At 44.7% G+C, this 20,624-nt stretch overlaps 1 protein-coding gene across 3 annotated transcripts; it reads left to right on the forward strand.

Annotated features, from left to right (window-relative positions):
- Positions 1–8,910: 8,910 nt before the first annotated feature.
- On the forward strand, positions 8,911–20,279 carry PCDH18 (protocadherin 18). 3 transcript variants are annotated; one of them, XM_063336493.1, is made up of 5 exons: positions 8,911–9,160; positions 10,125–12,724; positions 13,709–13,797; positions 13,927–14,090; positions 18,759–20,279. In XM_063336493.1, the coding sequence occupies exons 2-5, from the start codon at positions 10,220–10,222 to the stop codon at positions 19,439–19,441; spliced, it is 3,441 nt and encodes a 1,146-aa protein (XP_063192563.1). In that variant the 5' UTR covers positions 8,911–9,160; positions 10,125–10,219; the 3' UTR covers positions 19,442–20,279. The 3 variants fall into 3 exon arrangements, with proteins under 3 accessions (XP_063192563.1, XP_063192564.1, XP_063192565.1); XM_063336494.1 differs by lacking the exon at positions 8,911–9,160 and adding an exon at positions 9,763–10,028 and having other exon boundaries at positions 10,141–12,724; XM_063336495.1 differs by lacking the exon at positions 8,911–9,160 and having other exon boundaries at positions 9,764–12,724; positions 13,712–13,797; positions 18,759–20,278.
- The last annotated feature ends 345 nt before the right edge of the window (positions 20,280–20,624 follow it).

Here is a 20,624-nt window from a genome sequence, read left to right on the forward strand (position 1 = left end):
GGACAAAACAAAAGACCAATATCTTAACAGCACGGGCGCCTTAAGAAAAGGCACCGACGAACAACAATTATAACTACTTGAAAACTGCGAAAGCAGATTATTGAGATTCATTACAAAGTTCTTTTTACTGAACTTCTTGTTTCTTTAAAAATGTTACATATACATAAATACATACAAATACATATATATATATGTGTGTATATGTATAACCCCTACAAATTATTTCAATGAAATATTTACACAGCTATATTTGGAAAATAAGCATGTCAGTTTATGCTTTAAGTTCCAGTCACCATAATATCGCTGTCTACTGTTCTAGTGAATTAATGAAAAAGAAAGACCAGCTGCCTCATTACATCATACTGAAGTGTTCCAGGATCTGACATACATGTTTTGGACCACGAAATTAGGGAAAAAATGTGGGTGTACCCATATTTATGTAGCCTGGTGAGAGAATGCATTCCAGTAAGTTAAGGTTATTTTGGAATAGTCTTGCATGTTTGTTTTAATTGATGTCTGATTGAAACAAAAATCTTTCTGATGGATGAAAACTTTGTTCAAATGGCTCCAGAAAAACAGAGCGCATATTTTTACTACGTTTCTTTTTGCTGGCCATAAAAATGCTAAATTTTATAGTACAAAAGAACTATAAAATTATATAGTATGAAAGAACTATATATACAGAGGTCTTTCATTTGAACTAATGGGTTTCTAATGAGTTTTATGAATGCTAATATGTCCACAATACATTTCATACAGTTAAGATATAATGCACTACTTCTAAAATGGGTCTGTGTAAATTAACTTTGAAGGGTGCCTGTGTTAGTCTTTCACCCATTAATTGCACGATGTGAACCCCCAGAGCAGCTGATTTCAGAGTTCACCCCGGCTGGTTCTCACTTGGTGGAAATTTGCCAAAATGATTACATCAACTTCCAACAAACCACATGTGCACGACAACAGTCAGCAAACAATTACTTAAAACCCTATAATATAATTTGTAATTTGACATAACGGACTCTTCTTTCAGGGTTTGCATTTCCATGACAAAGCCAGGGGAACTGGGGCAGGTCTGCGAACAAGCGTGGGCTCTGGACATCAGTGGGGGAGATGCCCCTCGTCCCTCTTCTCCTCGGCGCTCCAGGGTCCTGCAACCACCGCCTGGAACCTGGGATTAAAACCGTGACAGCCATCATTTTGGGAAGCTCGGTAAAACTCCACTTCTTTCTTTTTGGCCCTGAGCGATGACAATGCCCAGCATATGTTTTGCCTAACAAGACAGGGAGGGGGTTGAGGAAAATAAACCGATAGTGATGATTTATGGAAACAATAACACTTCCTTGAGTTTTAAAAACATCTGAAAGCAAATGTCATGCCCCTGCCTCGTCCCCAGCTCTATGTGATGTTTTCCATCCTCCTGGGTTACAAAGACCTAGTAAAGGCTGAGTCTCGGGAAAGACGTATTGTGGTAAATTCACTTCTGCTTTAATCTAATATTCTTCAGTAAGGTCACAAATTGCTGCCTATGCAACATTCAAAAACTGCAAGATTATCGCAGATTCAGGCCTTGAAGCCCTTCTGTTTTCTTTGTTCAAAGACAGAGATCCTTGACGCGTATTCAGGAGATAGATCGGTTTAAATTCTCTCCCTCTTTCTCCCTCCCCTCCTCTCTGCTTTTAGCAGAGTGATTTATTTGAAAATTGTGTGCCTTCTCTAATTTTCCATTTATGGGCTAAGGCTTCTTTGTAGAAATAAAAGGACATAAGGCCAGCAAGGAGGAATTATGCAGCATCTATTGTAAGGAAATGTAAAATAATTGCAGTTTTATGTGGGGTGAGGACACTTAGAGGAATGTGAAGTCTTTATCTGCAGATACGTGGTAACATTTTGTTTAGGCTGCGGTTGCCAGAGAAAGATGTCAATAAACTCCTACTTTCCATGATACCGTAAGGAGCAAAAGTCTCACTTTTTAGTCTGGTTTCCAAATTAACTCAAAGGTGGAAAACGGACTTTTTGTGTACACGATGCGAGAAAAAAAAAAGGAAGAAAGTTTGTCATGACTTTGCAAATGGTTAGGGGCTATAGAAGGACAACAGTAATGCTGTGTAATATCTCCTGAATCACGGAAAAAGATTATAATCTACTTACAGAAAGCCTACGATAGCATAAAACCATAGAATGTGGGTTTTAGGAATAAAGCGACTTATACAGAAGGGAAAAAAGCCATTACTATGCATACTGAAAGTTTATCGGTGGTGCTGTATGCAAGGCAGTTGATCTTAGGCTGTTAGTAGCTATTATGTCAATTTGCTCTTCCTTCCCCGAGTGTTCCTTCTGTGTGATCTGTTTTCACAGCCCCTTGGCCCAGACTCGGCAGCCGAGGAACCCGTACGTTCAGATGAATGGTAATGAGCATTGTCAGAGAGGCAAGAAAATTGAGTCCCCGCTCTGGCTGCCAGGCCGAGAGCTGCAGGAGCTAATTGTGTCAATGGTAATGAGACCGAGCAGGCAGCAGATGCTCACGTGCCTTTACAATCCAAATCCCACCAACAAATTCCTCCCACAGAAACTTTGAGGGACGTCTTGGCACCCTGGAGATGATGATAGACCCGGTCTCAGCCACATGCCACCTGCTAGAGCCATTGTTTAAAAAAGAAGGAGGGAAAAAAAAAGCCTATTATGATAACAAAGTTGTTTGCTGTCTCTTGCAATGACTTTATGGCACCAGTTTTACCATACTGCAGCTATTGAAAAAAAAAAAAAAAAAAAAAAGAAAGAAGAAGAGGAACATCTGATTCTTTAAAAAGAAACATTTGTATTGAGCACTGTTAACAACTTACTTGGGAAGCCGGATGTTCAGTATATGTTACATATTCTGCTGATAAACCATGCCTGCCTTTTTCCCATTACAGCTCCCACTGTGCCTGCTTCCTACAGCAGGTTTACATTTCCACATGTTTTCCCATGACATTGAAGCAGGGAGCATTTTATTTTCTCTTTTTTTTTTTTCCCCCCAGAAAAATCAAGAATAAAAAAATGCAGATACCCAGGCGGAGTGCTGTATAAATATTTACTGTAAAATAAAATAAACAACATATTTGGTCCTTGTTCACAGAGTAGGCCGGGTGGTGAATTGTGCCTGAGGTTTTGAAGACAGGAAGGCCATTAAGGGTCTCTTAATGACAGTCCTTTGTAACACAAGCTTGCTAAATGCTGCAGTAGAGAGATGCTCAAATCCTTCCAGGAAACGTTTTCCCAAGAACATCTTTTTCTGGAGAAATCCGATCAAGTGTCCTTTCTTGCCACCAGTCTTTGTGTCCAGCTTTGTAGTCCCTTTGAGGCTCAGCGCTCTTCGAGACAATTTAAACTGACCCTGAAGCTGTTCAAAATCCTTCCGTGGATTGGGTTGGTTCCCATCAGCCCCAGGGTCAGAAGAAGACAGAAGCGTCTTAAAAACTCTGGAGTTGCCTCTGGCTCCACCGCGGCTGGCCACAGCCGAGCTCTGGCTCTGCAGAAGATGATGGACCCCTTCCCTTCCGGAGACTGTCCTTAGAGCATGTTGGTCGCAAACAGCTGCTGGCAGTAGGTACAGATGAGCGGATCTGGATCATTTGGCTTAGGCTGTCAGCAGAAGATTGAATACATGCTTTGTCTGGTCTGAGGACACTTGAAACAGCAATTATGCTCCTTTTTTAAACTCCCAGGGGCAACGGAGAAAGTTATAGTTGCGTGAAAAGCTTGGTTTGAGCTGGTAGTTTGACAAAGTATGTGTTGCAGCCCTGACTAAATTCACATCTACACCAAACTTCAAACCCTTCCTTTACAGAAACTCCGCTCCTGTGAATAAAAGAAGCTGCTCCTTCTGCTCGGTATAAAGTAAGAGCAGCCTTGAAAATATCCTCACACGCTTGTTAGTGTGTTGCAGGGTACGAGAGCAAGACCTCTGTCAAAGCAGGATAGCAAAAGTGTAAGACACCGAAAGCCTTTCAAATTTATTCACGTAAAGTCTTTCAAATTCCAGTGCATGCTGTATATTATTGTGTTAACATCTGGAATAAAACCAGATGTGGGAAATCCAATGCAAGTACGCCAGCAAGGCTGAAAACCAGTAAGCATACCTCAGGCAAAGAGCACAGAAGTTGCTAGAGCTTTCCATACAGGGAAAACTGGTCTGGGGTCTCCGACGGCGCTGGTGACCACTGCAGCCCCACGGAGCCTGCGTCATTAGGGGACAGGAGGTGACAGAGCATCTCTGTTCCTCGAGTTCCCCTCTGCATGAACCGGAGGTTATAGCCACTGTCCTCTGGAGCATCTGGCTCTCCTCGTTATTTGTATTTGCAGTGATAGAGACGGACAGAAGGGAAAAAATGATGCATTAGGAAACGGGCAGCTCTACCTGCCGTACACAAGAGGACCCACTGTTGGTTTCTTGGTGGCTTTGTGAGAAAGTGGAACAGGCCAACACAGCGTTACCCTTGCTGGCTTAGGTGTGGTGGGAAAGAAGTGTGCCGCAGTTTTCACGGGTGCCTTTTATCCCAAGCGTACGTAATACTCAAAACCTCGTTTTGCTGAAGTGCATGTATTGCTCTTAAAGGCAATTTGGGGTAAACAGCTATCAAATAGAGATAGTCTACTTCACGATTTACAAGGAAATAACTAAACAGAAATGACAAATGCATCACAGTGATCAAACAATGGAATTTCCATTATATACTCTGCCATATTAACTAAGCCTCAAAATAATTCAAAAGCATCCGGTGATCTATTACAGGCATTCGTTTTGAATAGGGGTTTAGTAAACTGTAAGTCTTAGGCATTTTTCTCTTTTGCACTTGGTAAAACTTTGAGAGATAAATGTTTTATTGGTTTGGAAAGAGACTGAATATCTGGGTACAGTACTTACCATGTATGGAACATGTACGGGTTTAACTCGCTATTTATATACACAACGCTGCATTGCAAAACTGCCACGGAAATTTACTCATGTAGCAGAAAATCTGATCCCCTGCCCTTTGCCACGATGATTGATGATAATGTAAAATCTAATTTTGAACTCACTTATCAAAAAAAAAAAATTCTCACCCATCAGCAGGTGGATGGACTGTTGCAGTTTGATGTATTTTAATGAACGTTCAGGTGTTTTTTTAAGCAAGCTGAAAAAGTGAAAATTATAGATCAGGGCTCTGAAATAAATTTCTCTGTTCATTCGTACTTCTGGGTACCTGGCCTTTTGTTCCAGGGCTTCTACAGGCTATTTGATGGGGCAGGAAGATACTTTTTCCTGGTACAGCTACTGCCTTTTCCAAATGTTTCCTGGGTGTCTCGGAGGCGACAGAGTGTGGCCTTTGAGCCCGTTCGTGTTGGACGCTGCATAGAAGGGACGGTGCTCTGACTGGGAACAGAAACTGTGAGGCAGGGTACCTTCAGCAGGATTACTTCAAGGTATAGGTACATATAGTTGAGGCACAGATTTTGGGGAGGTCAGGACTGATAGTGAAATCCACTCAATAAGTGGATTTTTGGCTTTTCTGATTCACCTGCCAGGATCCTCTGACCCCATTTTAGATCACCAATTCTCTGCCTTTTCAGGTGAACCAAGTAACTGATGCCTGAGTGGGGCTTAGTATTCCACAGATTAAAATATATGCCCTACCTAATGTATTTGGGCTTAATTAACAAGACTGTGATGCAGAGGTTATATTGATAATCCCATGGCCCGTTCTGCCTTTCATATCTCTTAATATCTCCAGGCTCTGATGCACCTAAGTACTGAGAAAGGTATCGGGTACAAGCGCGACTGGTGAGACAGCAGATTGGACAAATACAGCGTTCATTTGTGATTAGTTCTATAATAGGACAAATACTGCACTAATTTGTGATTAGTTCTATAATATGGTTGTCTGTGCAAAAAGTCAGACGGAAGTGTCAGCCTTCTTTCACCCACTTCACCAACAGCATCGGATCGACCCTCGATCCGCTTATCTGTGGGGCCAAGAGGGAGTATAAAATGGTGATGCTCGTTCGCCTGCAGGGATCCTCTTCACTCACTCCGGACTCATGCGGCAACAGATGGAAATGGAAAGTACAAAGACCCGGGTGAGCTCTGCCATTAGTTTTGCTTTGGGAAACCACCCTGTTGAAGAGGGACGGAGGGAGGGGGAGAGACAGAGGGAGGAAGAAAGAGAAGAGGAGGGAGAAAGGGAAGAGAGAGAGGGGGAGCCCCCCAGTTTTGTCATTCATCGTGATGGAAATATTCCTTTAAAATACACTTCTGACTTCGGAAGACTTGTCTTTCACATTCATTACGCAGGTGTCAAATCAAATTTTATCTTGGTATGTCTTGTGCGCTGGAGCATAGTGCGTATGACATTTTGTAACATGATGCAACATAAGGCAATAAATCATACCGAGAGCGAATAAAACCTCATTTTTGTGTGCGTGTGAGCGCGGGGAAGGGAATGAGCCAAATGGCACTGTGCTAATTTCACTGTGCCTTTACCATTGTTAAGAAAATTATTTTCTTTCTCCCCTGCCCCTGCTGAGGGACTATTTTCTCAAAATAGTCCTTCAAAGTAAAATTCTCCGTCACCTAAGTTTTGCAGATATACCGTGCATCTAGGGGATCGGTAAGTTTTAGAAGAAAATATATGCTTGAGAGCTCAGTAAAACTCCTTGGAGAAACAAGACAGACTTTAAAGTCTATCGACCACATAAATAAACCTACTTTTCAGCTCAGTGAAAAATTAATTAATCTGCTGTGTGGCTGTGGCTTCTGAAGCGGTACTGTGGGGCGAATGGATGTGCTTTTTGGAGTCAGTTTGTTTTTCTTCCTCAGGTGCATCACTGGAGAATTTGAATACGATTTTTTTTGAGAAGACTGTTGGGGCGACTAGATCCGTCTGAGGTGGGAATAGCAGAGATTACTCGCCAGGAGGCCAAGCAGCACTCCGCTCACGTGCCCAACTGCATTCACAACACCACGCTCCCTAAGAAGTGTCTGCTGGCTGCACGTGGGACTCTGCCTTTTCTTTGTCAGGGAAGTCTGCCATGTCAAAGGTGGGCTGGAGTTTAAGAGACTTTCAGACAAAACTCTTTCACTGGAGGTGGGAGGAATCGGCCTTGGGAGTGCTGCGACTGCACCCGGCAGAAGCAGCACTTCCAGAAGCGCTGCCACGCACTTAAACCTTGCTGCATCTAAACAAATGACCCCAAGGTGTGTTTCCGTCTCACTTGTACGTTCAAATGAATGAGGGGGGAAAAAAAAAAAAAGGAAAATCCAGGCTTTTTCATCACTTTACTTCAGAATTCAGATAAGGACTTTGTGATAATGACGTTTCATCGTCATTATAAGTGTAAATGCTTCATTGCAAGCATAACCTGACTGGTGAAGTTGCAAAACAAAAAATAAATTCAAAAAGGGAAAAAAAAAAAAAAGAAAAGAGGTGCTGTAACTCCTATCTGTAGCTACCCTGCTATCTCTTAATATACAGAGCACACCTCTCAGAAAGCCTGATGTGATGAAGTGGAATTACTATTTGGAAAGTGATAAGAATTGCATAAAGCAAATTCTTCATATCTAAATGTACTAAACAGTTACTTGGAAGAACACGTTATCATTTAAGAGAGTATATGATAGTTTAGTTTTTAGGCAGTGAAATTATTTCTACTATGAATTATTCATCTCCTGTACTGCTCATGTAAAGGGGCAGTGACTCCTTTTATCAACAAAATACTCTTTATTGACATTAAGAACAGCATTTAATTGAACCTATTTCCCCAATTATCGTCAGAAAAGAGTTTACACTGGTGTTTTGGAAAAATGTTTTAGGAAGATTTATCAGCGCTGCAAAAAAAGCTGTCTATGAACTAATGGAATTAGATTATCTTTGAATTCTCTCCACCAGAACTTAGAATGGCCACTAATTCCTTTCTTTGCTCTTTTGGTGTTTGCAAAGGGGTTCACTAAAGCCTGAATTGATATAATTATTGGCTTGGATTGTTAGAGATTTAGGCCAGATGGCTATGGGTTTCTAAAGTCCCAGTTGCTTGTGTTAGCTTTTCTAGTTTGCCTATAGGGTTTGGAGATCAGCAATTTGAAAGGGCTGCAAACTTGTAAAACAGTATTATTCATGGGGGCAGAATGTTCATCAGCGTGACCCAGTACTAAATACATTCATTATGGGCATTTCTATTCTGCACAATTTGCCACACGGCGCTGGTTTGTGAAAAAAAAAGAGACAATGGCTTATAAAATGCTTTTGAATGCTTAAAAAGAAGGAGAGTTCACGCTGAGCCTCCTCTGCTTGCTTTTTCAGCAAGAACCTTCTTAGTGACTTTGCTTTGCTGAGAGTAAGTAAATTGGGAGAATGAGAGATTTACTTTTTACATTTTTGGACACGGCGGGGAATAGGAAAGGAGCAATAAAAGAGAGTGATGGTATGATTATGGGCAACGCCGATAAACAAATGGGCAAAGTTAGCAGAAAAACACCGAAAAGCACAGCGAGGCTGCGGCTAAAATGGTAAACTTAAAAAGCAAATGAAAAGAAGAGGAAATAGAAATCACATCATAAATAGAGACATTTGAAACGAGAAGAACACATCAGGCTCTGTGACCCGGGTGCAGCCTGAAGCTCACATAATGATCTATAGCGTTGCTAGTGCACCCAAAATACACCGTCGACTCAGCCATAAGATTGGGGGGGGGGGTGGGGGGGGTGCAAAGGTGTTGCAGTGTAAACGTGAAAACAGTTTTCGGCAACAGCAGAGAGGCGAGGCAATTGTCACTTTCCGAACACTTGATCTACCCTGTGGCTTCTTTCTCTTTAAAACGCTTGGCGTGGGGGGGGTGTACTCGGCACAAATTGTCATGGTGAAGCACGAAGGGCTTTTTCAACTAGGAGGAAAAAGGTCTTCTGAAGAACCACTGGAAACAGCAAATAAAAAAGCGGAGGAACCCAGAGAGGCAACCGCACACCCGCACGAACCAAGCTGGGGCAGAGGCAGCTGCGCTGGGGCCAGGAGCGCGGCGAGCGGCAGCCGGGGGAAGGACGGGAGCGCGCAAAACGCCACCGGCTGGGCAAGGAGGAGGGAGAGACTCCAGGGAACGCAGGGATCTGCCCGTGCTCCAGGCAGGAGCGCAGATGTTGAGGAAAAAGCAGGTAATGGGTAAATAAGCAGCAAGAAGACGCTCTTGAGGCATGGTTAGAGAGACCCTCCCCCCCCCCCCCCCCGGTCCTTTACTAAGCAAACGCGCTAAAAAGATCCCAGTTAGTTAAACAAGGCAGCCTAAAAGTATGTAAATTAGGCGGTTTTTCCCGGCAGGAAGGGGAGGAATGAAAATCACAAAAAAAAAAACCACGCGCTTGAAAGTGCCCTGAAAACGGGGGGGGGGAGAAGTTGATTTAAAGTTGCCTTTTAGTCATTTGTGTGCTTCCCTCCCCTTTCCGCCCCCCCCCGTCGGCGGCGGCACACGGTCGGCGAGCGGGGGCTGACGGAGGAGCCCCCCCCCCCGCCTCCTCCGCCCCCCGCCCGCCCCTCTCCGCGGCCGCGCAGGGCTGCGGGGCGGCCGCGCTTGTCCCCGGCGGGGGCGGGGCGGGCTGATTGGCTGGACGGGGTTCCACATGCCGGGCAAAAAAAAAAAAAAAACCAAAAAAAAAACCCCAAAAAACAACCCACTAAAAAAAAAAACCAACCCAAAACCACACACCCAACAGAGAAAAAAAAAAAAAAAAAAAAAGGCTTTGTCTTGAGGAGTTGGAGCCAAGTTGCGGAGGATTTTAGGCTGGAGCCGGCGAGCGAGGGGTTTTCATTCTGGCGGCGAGGAGGAGGGAGAGGGAAGGCGAGAGGAGCTCGGCGGGAGGAGGGAGGAGAGGCTGCGGATCCCGGCGGCTGCATCCCGGCCCTCCCTGAATGCCGGCGGCGGGAGAGGAGCCGGTTGCCCGGACACGTTTCAGCCTGGAAGAGGAGCGGGGAGTCAAATGAGAGAGCGGGGATTGCGTACAGATCGCGTGTGGATGCCCTGGCACGGTGTGTATAAAAACAGAGAAAAAGTTTTTTCCTTTTTTTTTTTTTTTCCCCCTCTTTTTTTCTGATCGGGTACGATATTGATACTTGGCTGACTAGAAAAGGTGTTTTCAAGTTTTAAAGGACCAGATGAGCGCTGGGTTTAAGGTACCGGAGGAAGTGGAAGTAATTGCTTTTTAACTTGCTTTGGAGAAATGAATTGCAAAAACTTACAAATGCACCACCTCGGCAATAAAATGCACTTTATATTCATTTTTGCACTGATGATAGTATCTTTCAATAAGGCTGTGCTGGGCAAGAATTTGAAATACAGGATTTATGAGGAGCAGAGAGTTGGATCAGTAATTGCCAGACTGTCGGAGGATGTGGCTGATGTTCTATTGAAAATGCCTAACCCTTCCTCGGTTCGCTTTCGAGCCATGCAGAGGGGGAAGTCTCCCTTGCTTGTAGTCCGTGAGGATAACGGAGAAATCAGCATAGGAGCTAAAATTGACCGGGAACAACTCTGCCAGAAGAACTTAAACTGCTCCATAGAGTTTGATGTGATCACTCTGCCCACTGAACATCTGCAGCTTTTCCATGTTGAAGTTGAAGTGCTGGACATTAATGACAACTCTCCCCAGTTTTCCAGAGCTCTTATCCCTATCGAAATATCAGAGAGCGCGGCTGTCGGAACCCGGATCCCTTTGGACAGCGCTTTTGATCCCGACGTAGGGGACAACTCCCTTCACACTTACTCCCTTTCTGCAAATGATTTTTTTAGTATCGAGGTGAGAACCAGGACTGACGGTGCTAAGTATGCAGAGCTGATCGTGGTTAAAGAGCTGGACCGGGAGTTGAAGTCGAGTTACGAACTCCAGCTGACTGCTTCAGATAAAGGGGTGCCTCAGAGATCTGGATCATCCCTCCTGAAAATCAGCATTTCTGATTCCAATGACAACAGCCCTGTTTTCGAGCAACAGTCATATATAATCCAACTCTTAGAAAATTCCCCGATTGGGACGTTGCTCATAGACCTCAATGCTACTGATCCAGATGAGGGCGCTAATGGTAAAGTCGTGTACTCTTTTAGTAGTCATGTGTCTGCCAAAATTATAGAGACTTTTAAGATAGATTCAGAAAAGGGACATCTGACCCTCCTGAAGCAAGTGGACTACGAAGTAACCAAATCGTATGAAATTGATGCTCAGGCTCAAGACCTGGGGCCAAATTCTATTCCAGCTCACTGCAAAATTATAATTAAAATTGTGGATGTGAATGACAACAGACCCGAAATTAACTTAAACCTGATGTCCCCAGAGAAAGAAGAGGTGGCTTACATTTCTGAAGGGTCACCCCTGGACACTTTTGTTGCCCTGGTCAGAGTGCAAGACAAGGACTCTGGAGTGAATGGAGAGATAGTTTGCAAGCTTCATGGACACGGCCACTTTAAACTTCAAAAGACTTATGAAAACAACTATTTAATCTTGACTAATGCCACTCTAGATAGGGAAAAGAGATCTGAATACAGCTTGACTGTAATAGCGGAGGACAAGGGAACGCCGAGTCTCTCCACAGTGAAACACTTTACTGTCCAAATCAGTGATGAAAATGACAACCCACCCCGCTTCCAGACAAACAGATATGAAGTTGTTATCTTGGAAAATAACTCTCCGGGAGCGTACATCACATCAGTCACAGCCACAGACCCAGATCTAGGCGACAACGGGCAGGTGACCTACACTATTTTGGAGAGCTATATTTTGGGAAGTTCTATAACCACCTATGTGACCATCGATCCCTCCAATGGGGCCATCTATGCCCTGCGAACCTTCGATCATGAAGAAGTAAACCAGATTGCCTTTATGGTTCAAGCTAGGGATGGAGGGAGTCAGCAGCTTGTTAGCAATACCACAGTTGTTCTAACCATCATTGACGAAAACGACAACGCTCCTGTCATTGTGGGGCCAGCGCTACGCAACAGCACAGCAGAAATCTCCATCCCTAAGGATGCTGGAATTGGCTTTCTTGTCACCAGGATAAGGGCTACAGATAGAGACTCTGGTATGAACTCTGAACTCAGCTGCTCCATAGCAGCTGACAAGGAAAACAGCATCTTTGTGATGGATCCCAAAACCTGTGACATCTCTATCAACGTGAGCGTTGAATCCGTTCCAGCAAAACAATGGGAGTTTTTTGTGATAGTCCAGGACAAAGGCAGTCCTCAGCTTAGTACTAAAGCACTTCTGAAATGTACTGTTTTTGAGTATGTTTATTCATTTTCAAGCACAGAGGCAACTTTGGTAAGCCAGCCCTCCCTGGACGTCTCCATGATAACAATAATATCTTTAGGATCGATATGTGCCGTGTTGTTGGTCATTATGGTTATCTTTGCTACAAGATGTAATCGGGAGAAAAAGGACACCAGGTCCTACAACTGTCGCGTGGCAGAATCGACCTACCAGCACCACCCAAAAAGACCCTCACGACAGATCCACAAAGGGGACATTACATTAGTGCCGACAGTTAATGGCACCTTACCCATCAGGTCTCACCACAGAGCTTCTCCGTCGTCATCTCCGACCCTGGAAAGGGGACAAATGAGCAGCCGGCAGAGCCACCACAGCCACCAATCGCTCAACAGCCTGGTGACAATCTCCTCTAACCACGTGCCCGAAAATTTCTCCCTGGAACTCACCCATGCTACTCCAGCTGTTGAGGTAAGGTCCATACCTCGGTTTTGCACATCCATTCACACAGGCATTCGCTTGGGCGCACGGAGGTGCTCCGCATGCAACCTGTGAGAGCAACGGGCAATTAGATCCGTGCCCGATGGGAATGTGTTACGGGTTTCTCTCTAGATGTCACAGCTTTGCAGTTTTCCTCCAATATCAACTGAATCCATTACCACAGGGAACAGGATTAAATCGGTTCTTGAGAGGAGTTATTTCTTGGTGATTCCCTGTGAGGTCGAAAAAGCAGAGTGTAGCATAGAGAGTGTTCTGCTCTGGTTTACTGCTTTTTCTTCCTTTCCTCCTTGCCTTCCCTTTCCCTCCGTATAGCTCAGTTTAAGAACGAGTGCCAGAGGGTTTATATACGGAAACAGTACAGGGAATTCTTTCATGAATGGGGATGGAGCACTAAAAGGTTAAACACTGGCAGGGTTTAAGTACAGCTGTTGTAACAACATATGATCGTAGTGTATCTCATATGTATACACGCTCTATCTCAAACTTCGAGCCTACCTAGCCGAGTTTTTACTGCAAATGCCGTGGAATGGCTTAAATGAGAGCTGTGTCCCGGTAACTCCTTACAGGCAGAGCAATGGCTTTTTATTTTGAATTTGGATCCCGGAATGGTAAAGGGTTAATTCTAATCTACTAAAACAAAACAAAACTCCACCTCTGTTTAATTACTTGTTTTACTTGTTAATGAATTAATGATTATGAGTTCAGAGGCTAATGAACAGCAGCGTGTTTCCTCATTGTGCAGAGTCTTCAGATGCTTCCTGTGGCAGACACTACACTACAAAATAGTCTGTTGTACTGCATTATGTATGTGCAGGAATTTGATTTAATTAAACTTTAAAGGAAAAAAAAAAAAACAACCACCCAACAAACAAACCTGAGAAGTGAACTAGTGCTTTTAAAACTAAGAATTTGAGGTTTCATTTCAAGGAATCAGTGTCTTCACCTTTTCTTTAGCAGGTTTCTCAACTTCTCTCGATGCTTCACCAGGGCCAGTATCAACCAAGGCCAAGTTTTCGAGGAAACAAGTATTCCAGAAGCTACAGGTAAGGATCTGGACTGTTCTGCTGCGCATGCCTGTACGTGTATCAGAAAATATGTATTTTTAATCAAAAAGCAGAACGCAACATACGTGAGATAATGTAATTCCAGGATCACCACAATTCTCTTTACAGATATGCCCTACAAGATATGGATAAATTCAGCTTGAAAGACAGCGGCCGGGGTGATAGTGAAGCTGGAGACAGTGACTATGATTTGGGGAGAGAGTCTCCGATTGACAGACTTCTTGGGGAAGGATTCAGTGACCTTTTCCTTACAGATGGGAGAATTCCTGCAGGTAAGAGCACAATGGAAGCCGAAACAGTTTATTTACAGTGCTGCCTGGCTGTCACTTTGATAAAGCTACTACTGAGAAAGCAAAAATTCTTTAGCTTTCAAGTCCTGTGTTTCCTTCCTTTTTACTCTGCTTCATGTTAAATATTGAGCCGAAGCCTTCACGTACCTAGTAAAATGAAACCTCAGACACAACTGAAAATCTGCCCAGAGCGATGCCTACTTTTTTCTACTACTCACATCATCATGAGCTGGCTCCAAATTCCCTCCAAAAGCATGATCTGCTCCACGTCCTTAGACTTTTAATGACTGGGTGGATGTTTTTGCAATGCTAGGCGGTTGTGGTTTGTTAAAAATACACTGAACTATAATTTGTGAGATACATTTTCCACAGTGGGTTTGATTCGTACCACACAAACTTCTCCCGTTCAGAAATGGATTGTGAAAGTGGTCTAGAAATATGGGTGGAGAAGAAAGAAAAGTGTATTTTTTTCCCACTGAAAAATGAAGTTGAGTGGCAAGGGAAGGATATAAACACGTCCCAGATTTTAAATCTTGCAACCCTGGAAGAAAGAGCTGAAGAGGTGCCATTCAGGGACACAGGGCAGAAAAGACAAAAAGCCAGAAAAGGGCGAGTGAAAGTAAGATAAACACACACGTACGTATTCATATGTATGAAGTAACACTGCTAAATTTTATGCCCAGTTATAAGTTGAATAAAAGAGGCTGTGGGAAATCACGCTAAGTACAGGTATGAAAATTTTGTACTTACTTTAGTAATTACACAGCCACTGGTTGCATCCTAGATCTTGTGCTTATTTCGGATCATATTCGGTTTTCTCTGTATAACCGACAGGGCTGGATAATTTCAGTATGGTTCACTGAACCAAGAGCGTAAACTTAAAAAGTTCAGTAAAGTTTTACACTCGGGGGCAGATTGCTCTGTGGGGTGGTGCAGCACACGCGCCCTCCTGCAGGGACCCCCACGTGCTGCCGGGGCTGGAGGAGAGGAGCCGCAGCCCCTTCCCTCTGCTGCCACAGAAAACACCGGTGAGGGGATTGCACCTGACCTTGGTGCGTTTCACCTTAAGAAATATGCTGTTACGCTAGGCAAGAGTAAACCCCAAAAGTTTGATTTATTCTTCTTACACATTTTGACTTTAAAATTTTCTTTGTGTATTTTGCTCCGGACTTGGTGGTGGTGTCACCTACCCAGGCATTCACTTACCTCCTCGATTTAGTCTTAGGTACCCAGCGTTTCAAAACCAGACACCTTGAAAAAATTACTATTTTTTCAGAATCCTTAAACTGGAGTCCTAGTATATTTTTATCCTCGTCTCCCCCAGCTCCTGCTCCTTACTCCTCTGCCCGCTAGCGTGAGGCACGTCTGGCTCTCCCCTGTGGTTCGGAAGGAGGCAGGGAGGGACCTGCCGGAGCTCTCAGTTGCCGGGGGAACTTCAAGTGCAATGGTGTTTGCACTGGCATCCAGCCCCGCGGCTGCCCAGGAAGAGCTGCCCCCTTCCCGGTGGGCAGCTGGGGGGCTGCCAGCAGGCGGGACCGGTTGCCTTCACGGCTAGCTGAAATGCCCATGACTCATTTTCAGCTCTTGCAATTCGGTCTCTAAACAGGGGTAGGATTTCCAAAAGTACCCGTCCAATCGCCTCCCAAGTAAGGAAAACGCCTGCTGAGTGCAGACGGAACTGGGTTGGGCTATCCAGGCGGGCATTGAATCTCACCCAGGCGTCCGCTTGCCGCTCTGCGTGGTCTTAATCCATCAGATAAGTATGCTGAACCTGTTCAGATGGGACCTGAATTGATCAGCAGTCCAAACAAATCAAAAGGAAAAGAAAACTTCCCGGAGGTTTCCTGTTCTCCGTTTTTGAAAGGTTTCTGCATTGTCAGTCCAGACACAGGCAAAGTGCTTTGAGAAAAGTCCTTTCAGTTTGTCCCTTTAAGGTGGCACTGGACAGGAATGGAGCCAGCGCCTCGAAACTTCAAAATTGACATGATCGGAAAGTTAAATAACTGTCCTTGAAAGGCTTGTTTCTTTCTCTCCCACTTTTTAAATCCCAGCCAATAAGCTTTTAAGTTCTGGGGAAAAACAAATAAATGCTGTTGTGCATCTGGGCTTTTTTTACTTATTCCTGGTTTAAGGACAGGCCGTGACACCGTTCATTTCCTCAGAGTATCTTTTGTCCTTATGTTCAGGAATGTCAGCATTTATTATCTTATACCAAACCCAATCCTGATAACATCAGTAACAAAACTCAGAATAAGCCAACCCTCGCTCCTATGCTAGACCATCGAAAGTCTCCCATTAATTTACAGGAGTCATCTTAATTAGAAGAGTAATCCTCCCCTTCTGGGATGAGCTGAGAGCTGGTCCAAGCCCCATGGATCACTTAGATATCTTTTCTCCTTGCTGACTCCTAGGCGTTTTATGTGAAACAGCACACGTGTGCTTTTCATACGCGGGAACAAAGCACTTGAAGGCATTTCAGCCACTCGTATCAAAACTTCAGCCCCTGATGTTTCCTAGGTTGCTTCGTTTGTTCGAAGCTCGCTGGATCAGCAGGCCCTTTGCAATAGCTTGTGCAGCATCCAGCCTGCAGCCTGGACTTGTATTCTTGAAGAAATTCATACTGTCACGTGTAAAACACAGAGAAAGTTTATTCTCAGAGGAACGGAAAGGGCATTAGGAAAGCAAACAAAATGATAGGCTGTGTAAAGAGCAGAGATAAATAACGCTGACAGTGTGAGAGTAGGACTTTATCAATCACTGATACGTCCTGAGCTCAAATTATTCCGTTCGGTTCTGCTTACACCATTGCAAAAAGATTTTTTCATAAACTGAGCGGGTCCAGAGCCAGATGGGAAACGTGATGAGAAAGCGAGGAAGACTTACAGAGCATGACTGCAAACATTTCTTACGTATTCAGTATATAAGGAGTAAGAAAAAGCAGCTCTATTCTGCGTGGGCTAATCTAACCGTTAATTGGTAAGGGATTAGGGCAGAAGTTTCTTATGGTCAAAATACGCGTAACGGAAAGAGTCCGGCATTTCTGAAAATTTTCTTTTGAATTACGTGACTCAAATTCAAGTTAGCAGCCCCAGCGGCACCTGGGTCTTTTCCAGCAGGTCTGCCAGGCACCCAGGCGGTGCCCAGCATCAGCCGAGGCTTCGTGTCCAACAGAGCTGGTTCACTTTGGAGAGGAAAATTTGGCCTCTCTCCTGGCACGCCCCTCTTTGCAGGTCTGTCAAATAGGGCCTGGCTTGGCTCCGCTTCCAGGGACTTTTCCCAGGCTGCTTCGGTGGGAGAGGCGTTTGCGGAGGACTCTTGCAGTGGGCCAGTTCGGACCAGCGCAGCTCCCGGGGATGCAGTCACTGACCCCACTGTATTGCTTCTCCCTGAGAGACGCCGCTGAGACCAAGCAGCTGAAAGAGCAGCTCTCTTGTCTTCTGCTCTTCAGCCCTCCTGGCTGGCCTGGATGCCCACCTTGGGGGTTAGAGCCCCCCTTGTGCCGAAGCCTGAGCCAGAGCTCCAGTAACCTGAGCTACGGAGCTGCAAGTGCACCCCAGAGTAACTCCAGCATAAACACGGGAGTCGTATGGGGAGTGAGTTGAGCCCTAGGTAACAACTGGGTTAAAATTTAACTGATTCAGTTAAAAAGGTAATATGGTAGTGGGTCACCTCGTATTCAACGTACACCTCACTGTCAGATCAAAAGGAGGTGTGTTCATGGAGAGGGAGGTCCCTCTGCACATTTTCCTTCTTTCTTCTTTATTTTCCTTGTCCATTTATTCCCACTTTATTACTTTTATATGCTTCTCTAATTACCTATGTAAGACTTCACTAAAACATAAGTAAATGCTTGGAGGCAGAAACTCCTTCATTTTATTTTGTATTTGTTTTATGAAACAGCACTGAACAGAGGGAGCAAATGGCTTTAAGTCACAAGTGCTAGTTTTACACCTGGGATTTACATGTTTATCTTCAAGCCTAGTTAAGAGGTTGTGTTACTGTCTTGCATGTTCTGCATTTATCATTCTGATTTTTTGAGACCGTTCAGAAATGGAAGTACGTTTCGATCCAGGCCATTTCTATTTGCTACCTTCCTGCACACAGAATCATAGCATCACAGAATGGCTCAGGTTGGAAGGGACCCTAAAGACCATCTAGTTCCAACCCCCTGCCCTGGGCAGGGACACCTCCCACTAGACCAGGCTGCTCAAAGCCCCATCCAGCCTGGCCTTGAACACCTCCAGGGCTGGGGCATCCACAGCTTCTCTGGGCAGCCTGTGCCAGTGCCTCACCACCCTCACAGGAAAGAATTTCTTGATATCTAATCTAAATCTCCCCTCGTTCAGTTTAAAACCACTATCCCTTGTCCTATCGCTCCATTCGCTGATAAGGAGTCCCTCCCCATCTCTCCTGTAGCCCCTTTTAAGTACTGGAAGGGGCTATAAAGTCTCCCTGAAACCTTCTCTTCTCTGGGCTGAACAACCCCAACTCTCTCAGCCTGTCCGCACAGCAGAGGTGCTCCAGAAAGTAAACCCAGACACCAGATTTGAACATCTTTGGAGAAGTTCAGTCCTTGTGTTAGTCCCTGCCAATCTAAGCGACGTCTGCAAGAGGAGGGGGATGCTCACTCTCCTCTTTTCTCTCTTGCAGCGATGCGGCTGTGCACGGAGGAGTGCAGGGTTCTGGGGCACTCCGACCAGTGCTGGATGCCGCCGTTGCCCTCTCCCTCCTCCGATTACCGAAGTAACATGTTCATCCCTGGGGAGGAGTTCCAGTCGCCCCAGCAGCAGCTGCAGCAGCAGCAGCAGCAGCAGCAGCAGCAGGGCCTCGAGGAAGATCCACAGCCCGCTGACGCCAGCGAGAAGAAGAAGAGCTTTTCGACGTTTGGTAAAGACTGCCAGAGCGAGGAGGAGTCAGGGGACGCCTGCACCTCCTCTCTCCTCTCCGAAATGAGCAGCGTCTTCCAGCGCCTCCTGCCTCCCTCGCTAGATGCCTACACGGAGTGCAACGAGATGGATCGCTCCAACTCGTTGGAGCGCAGGAAGGGACATTTGCCAGCCAAAACTGTAAATTATCCGCCGGGGGTGGCAGCCTGGGCAGCCAGCACGCATTTCCAAAATCCTGCCAACAACGGGCCCGCTCTGGGGACTCACTCGAGCGCGCAGCCTTCCTCCAAGTGGCTGCCAGCCATGGAGGAGATCCCAGAGAATTACGAAGAAGATGATTTTGACAACGTGCTCAACCACCTCAGTGATGGTAAACACGAACTCATGGATGCCAGTGAGCTGGTGGCAGAAATTAACAAGCTGCTGCAAGATGTCCGGCAGAACTAAGTGTTTCAAAAGCCTATTTTTCCATGTTTATGGAAAACTGGAAGGGGGAAAAAAAAAAAAAAGGAACAAAAAAGAGACTGAGAAGAACTGGCGTTGCCAACTAGTTGCATTTATCATAAATGTGTCTGTGTATGTTGAATATTAAAATACTGTATTTTCATATGTACACAATGCAAGTGTGATTATCTTTATCTGTATTTTAAAAATACATTTGTACCTTATATTTATGTGTAATTTAACAAATAAATTTTATTTTTGTACACCCACAGCAAGCATGTTTTCCTAAATGTATATAGATGGTACCACCCTTGTCAAACTTCCATCATTCTTGCCACACAGGTATGTTAAAAAACAAAACAGGAGGGATATTGCTTCCCCTTATTATTTCTCAAATGTTACAAATACGAATTCAAACCACTGAAAAGTTATGCAAGCATTAGTTTTAATAAATGATCCAACACCTTGTTGCAATGTTTCATTCTTATAATAAAGAGTTGTCAACTCCCATGAAGCCTAAAATGTCCTTTTTATTTTGATGCTTTTTGGTCTATAGAGTCATTTTCCCATTTAATTAATGGATTATTGCAAACTGGGGTCTTCCTCTCTTTTACAAGTAAGCGTTTTCCCAGGTGAACAAATCATGGAATTCAGTGATGGGACTTCCAATGTTATCTCGCCAAAAAACTGCAAATCTGTTCTGCTATGGTTACGCTGCAAAGCCAGTTGAGGTGCGCGGTGTAGACTTGAAAGTCAGCAATAAAATCAGCTTTTCTGACCTCCAGCTGAATTCTCAAATTATGTAAATAAAAAAAAATGGCGATTGACTGGTTTCTCCTTGTAAATGATGCCAAAATAAAAGGAATGTTGCACCTGGGAGGAAAGCAGCTGATTGTAGCTATATTTGGCCTCTGTTGTAAGCGTGTCTGCCTGGTATTTGCAAAGCAGCGCGGAGGTACTTGAACTCCCTGGGAAAGAGCCGTCCTGCAGGTACAGTGGCTCTCGCCGAATCCCATCCTTCCGTAGCGGGGTTTCTCCCTGTACTGCAGCCAGCTCACTGAAAACTGAGTAACGTCACCAGTGCAGGGTGCTGTAACTTGTATTTCTCAGATAAAAGTCACTGGGGTCCCTTTTTTTTTTTTAAAAAGTTACTTCCCCCCCCCCCCCCCCCCCCCAAAGCATTTTT

Source organism: Chroicocephalus ridibundus, chromosome 5, assembly GCF_963924245.1.
Source record: "Chroicocephalus ridibundus chromosome 5, bChrRid1.1, whole genome shotgun sequence".
Classification (NCBI taxonomy): domain Eukaryota; kingdom Metazoa; phylum Chordata; class Aves; order Charadriiformes; family Laridae; genus Chroicocephalus; species Chroicocephalus ridibundus.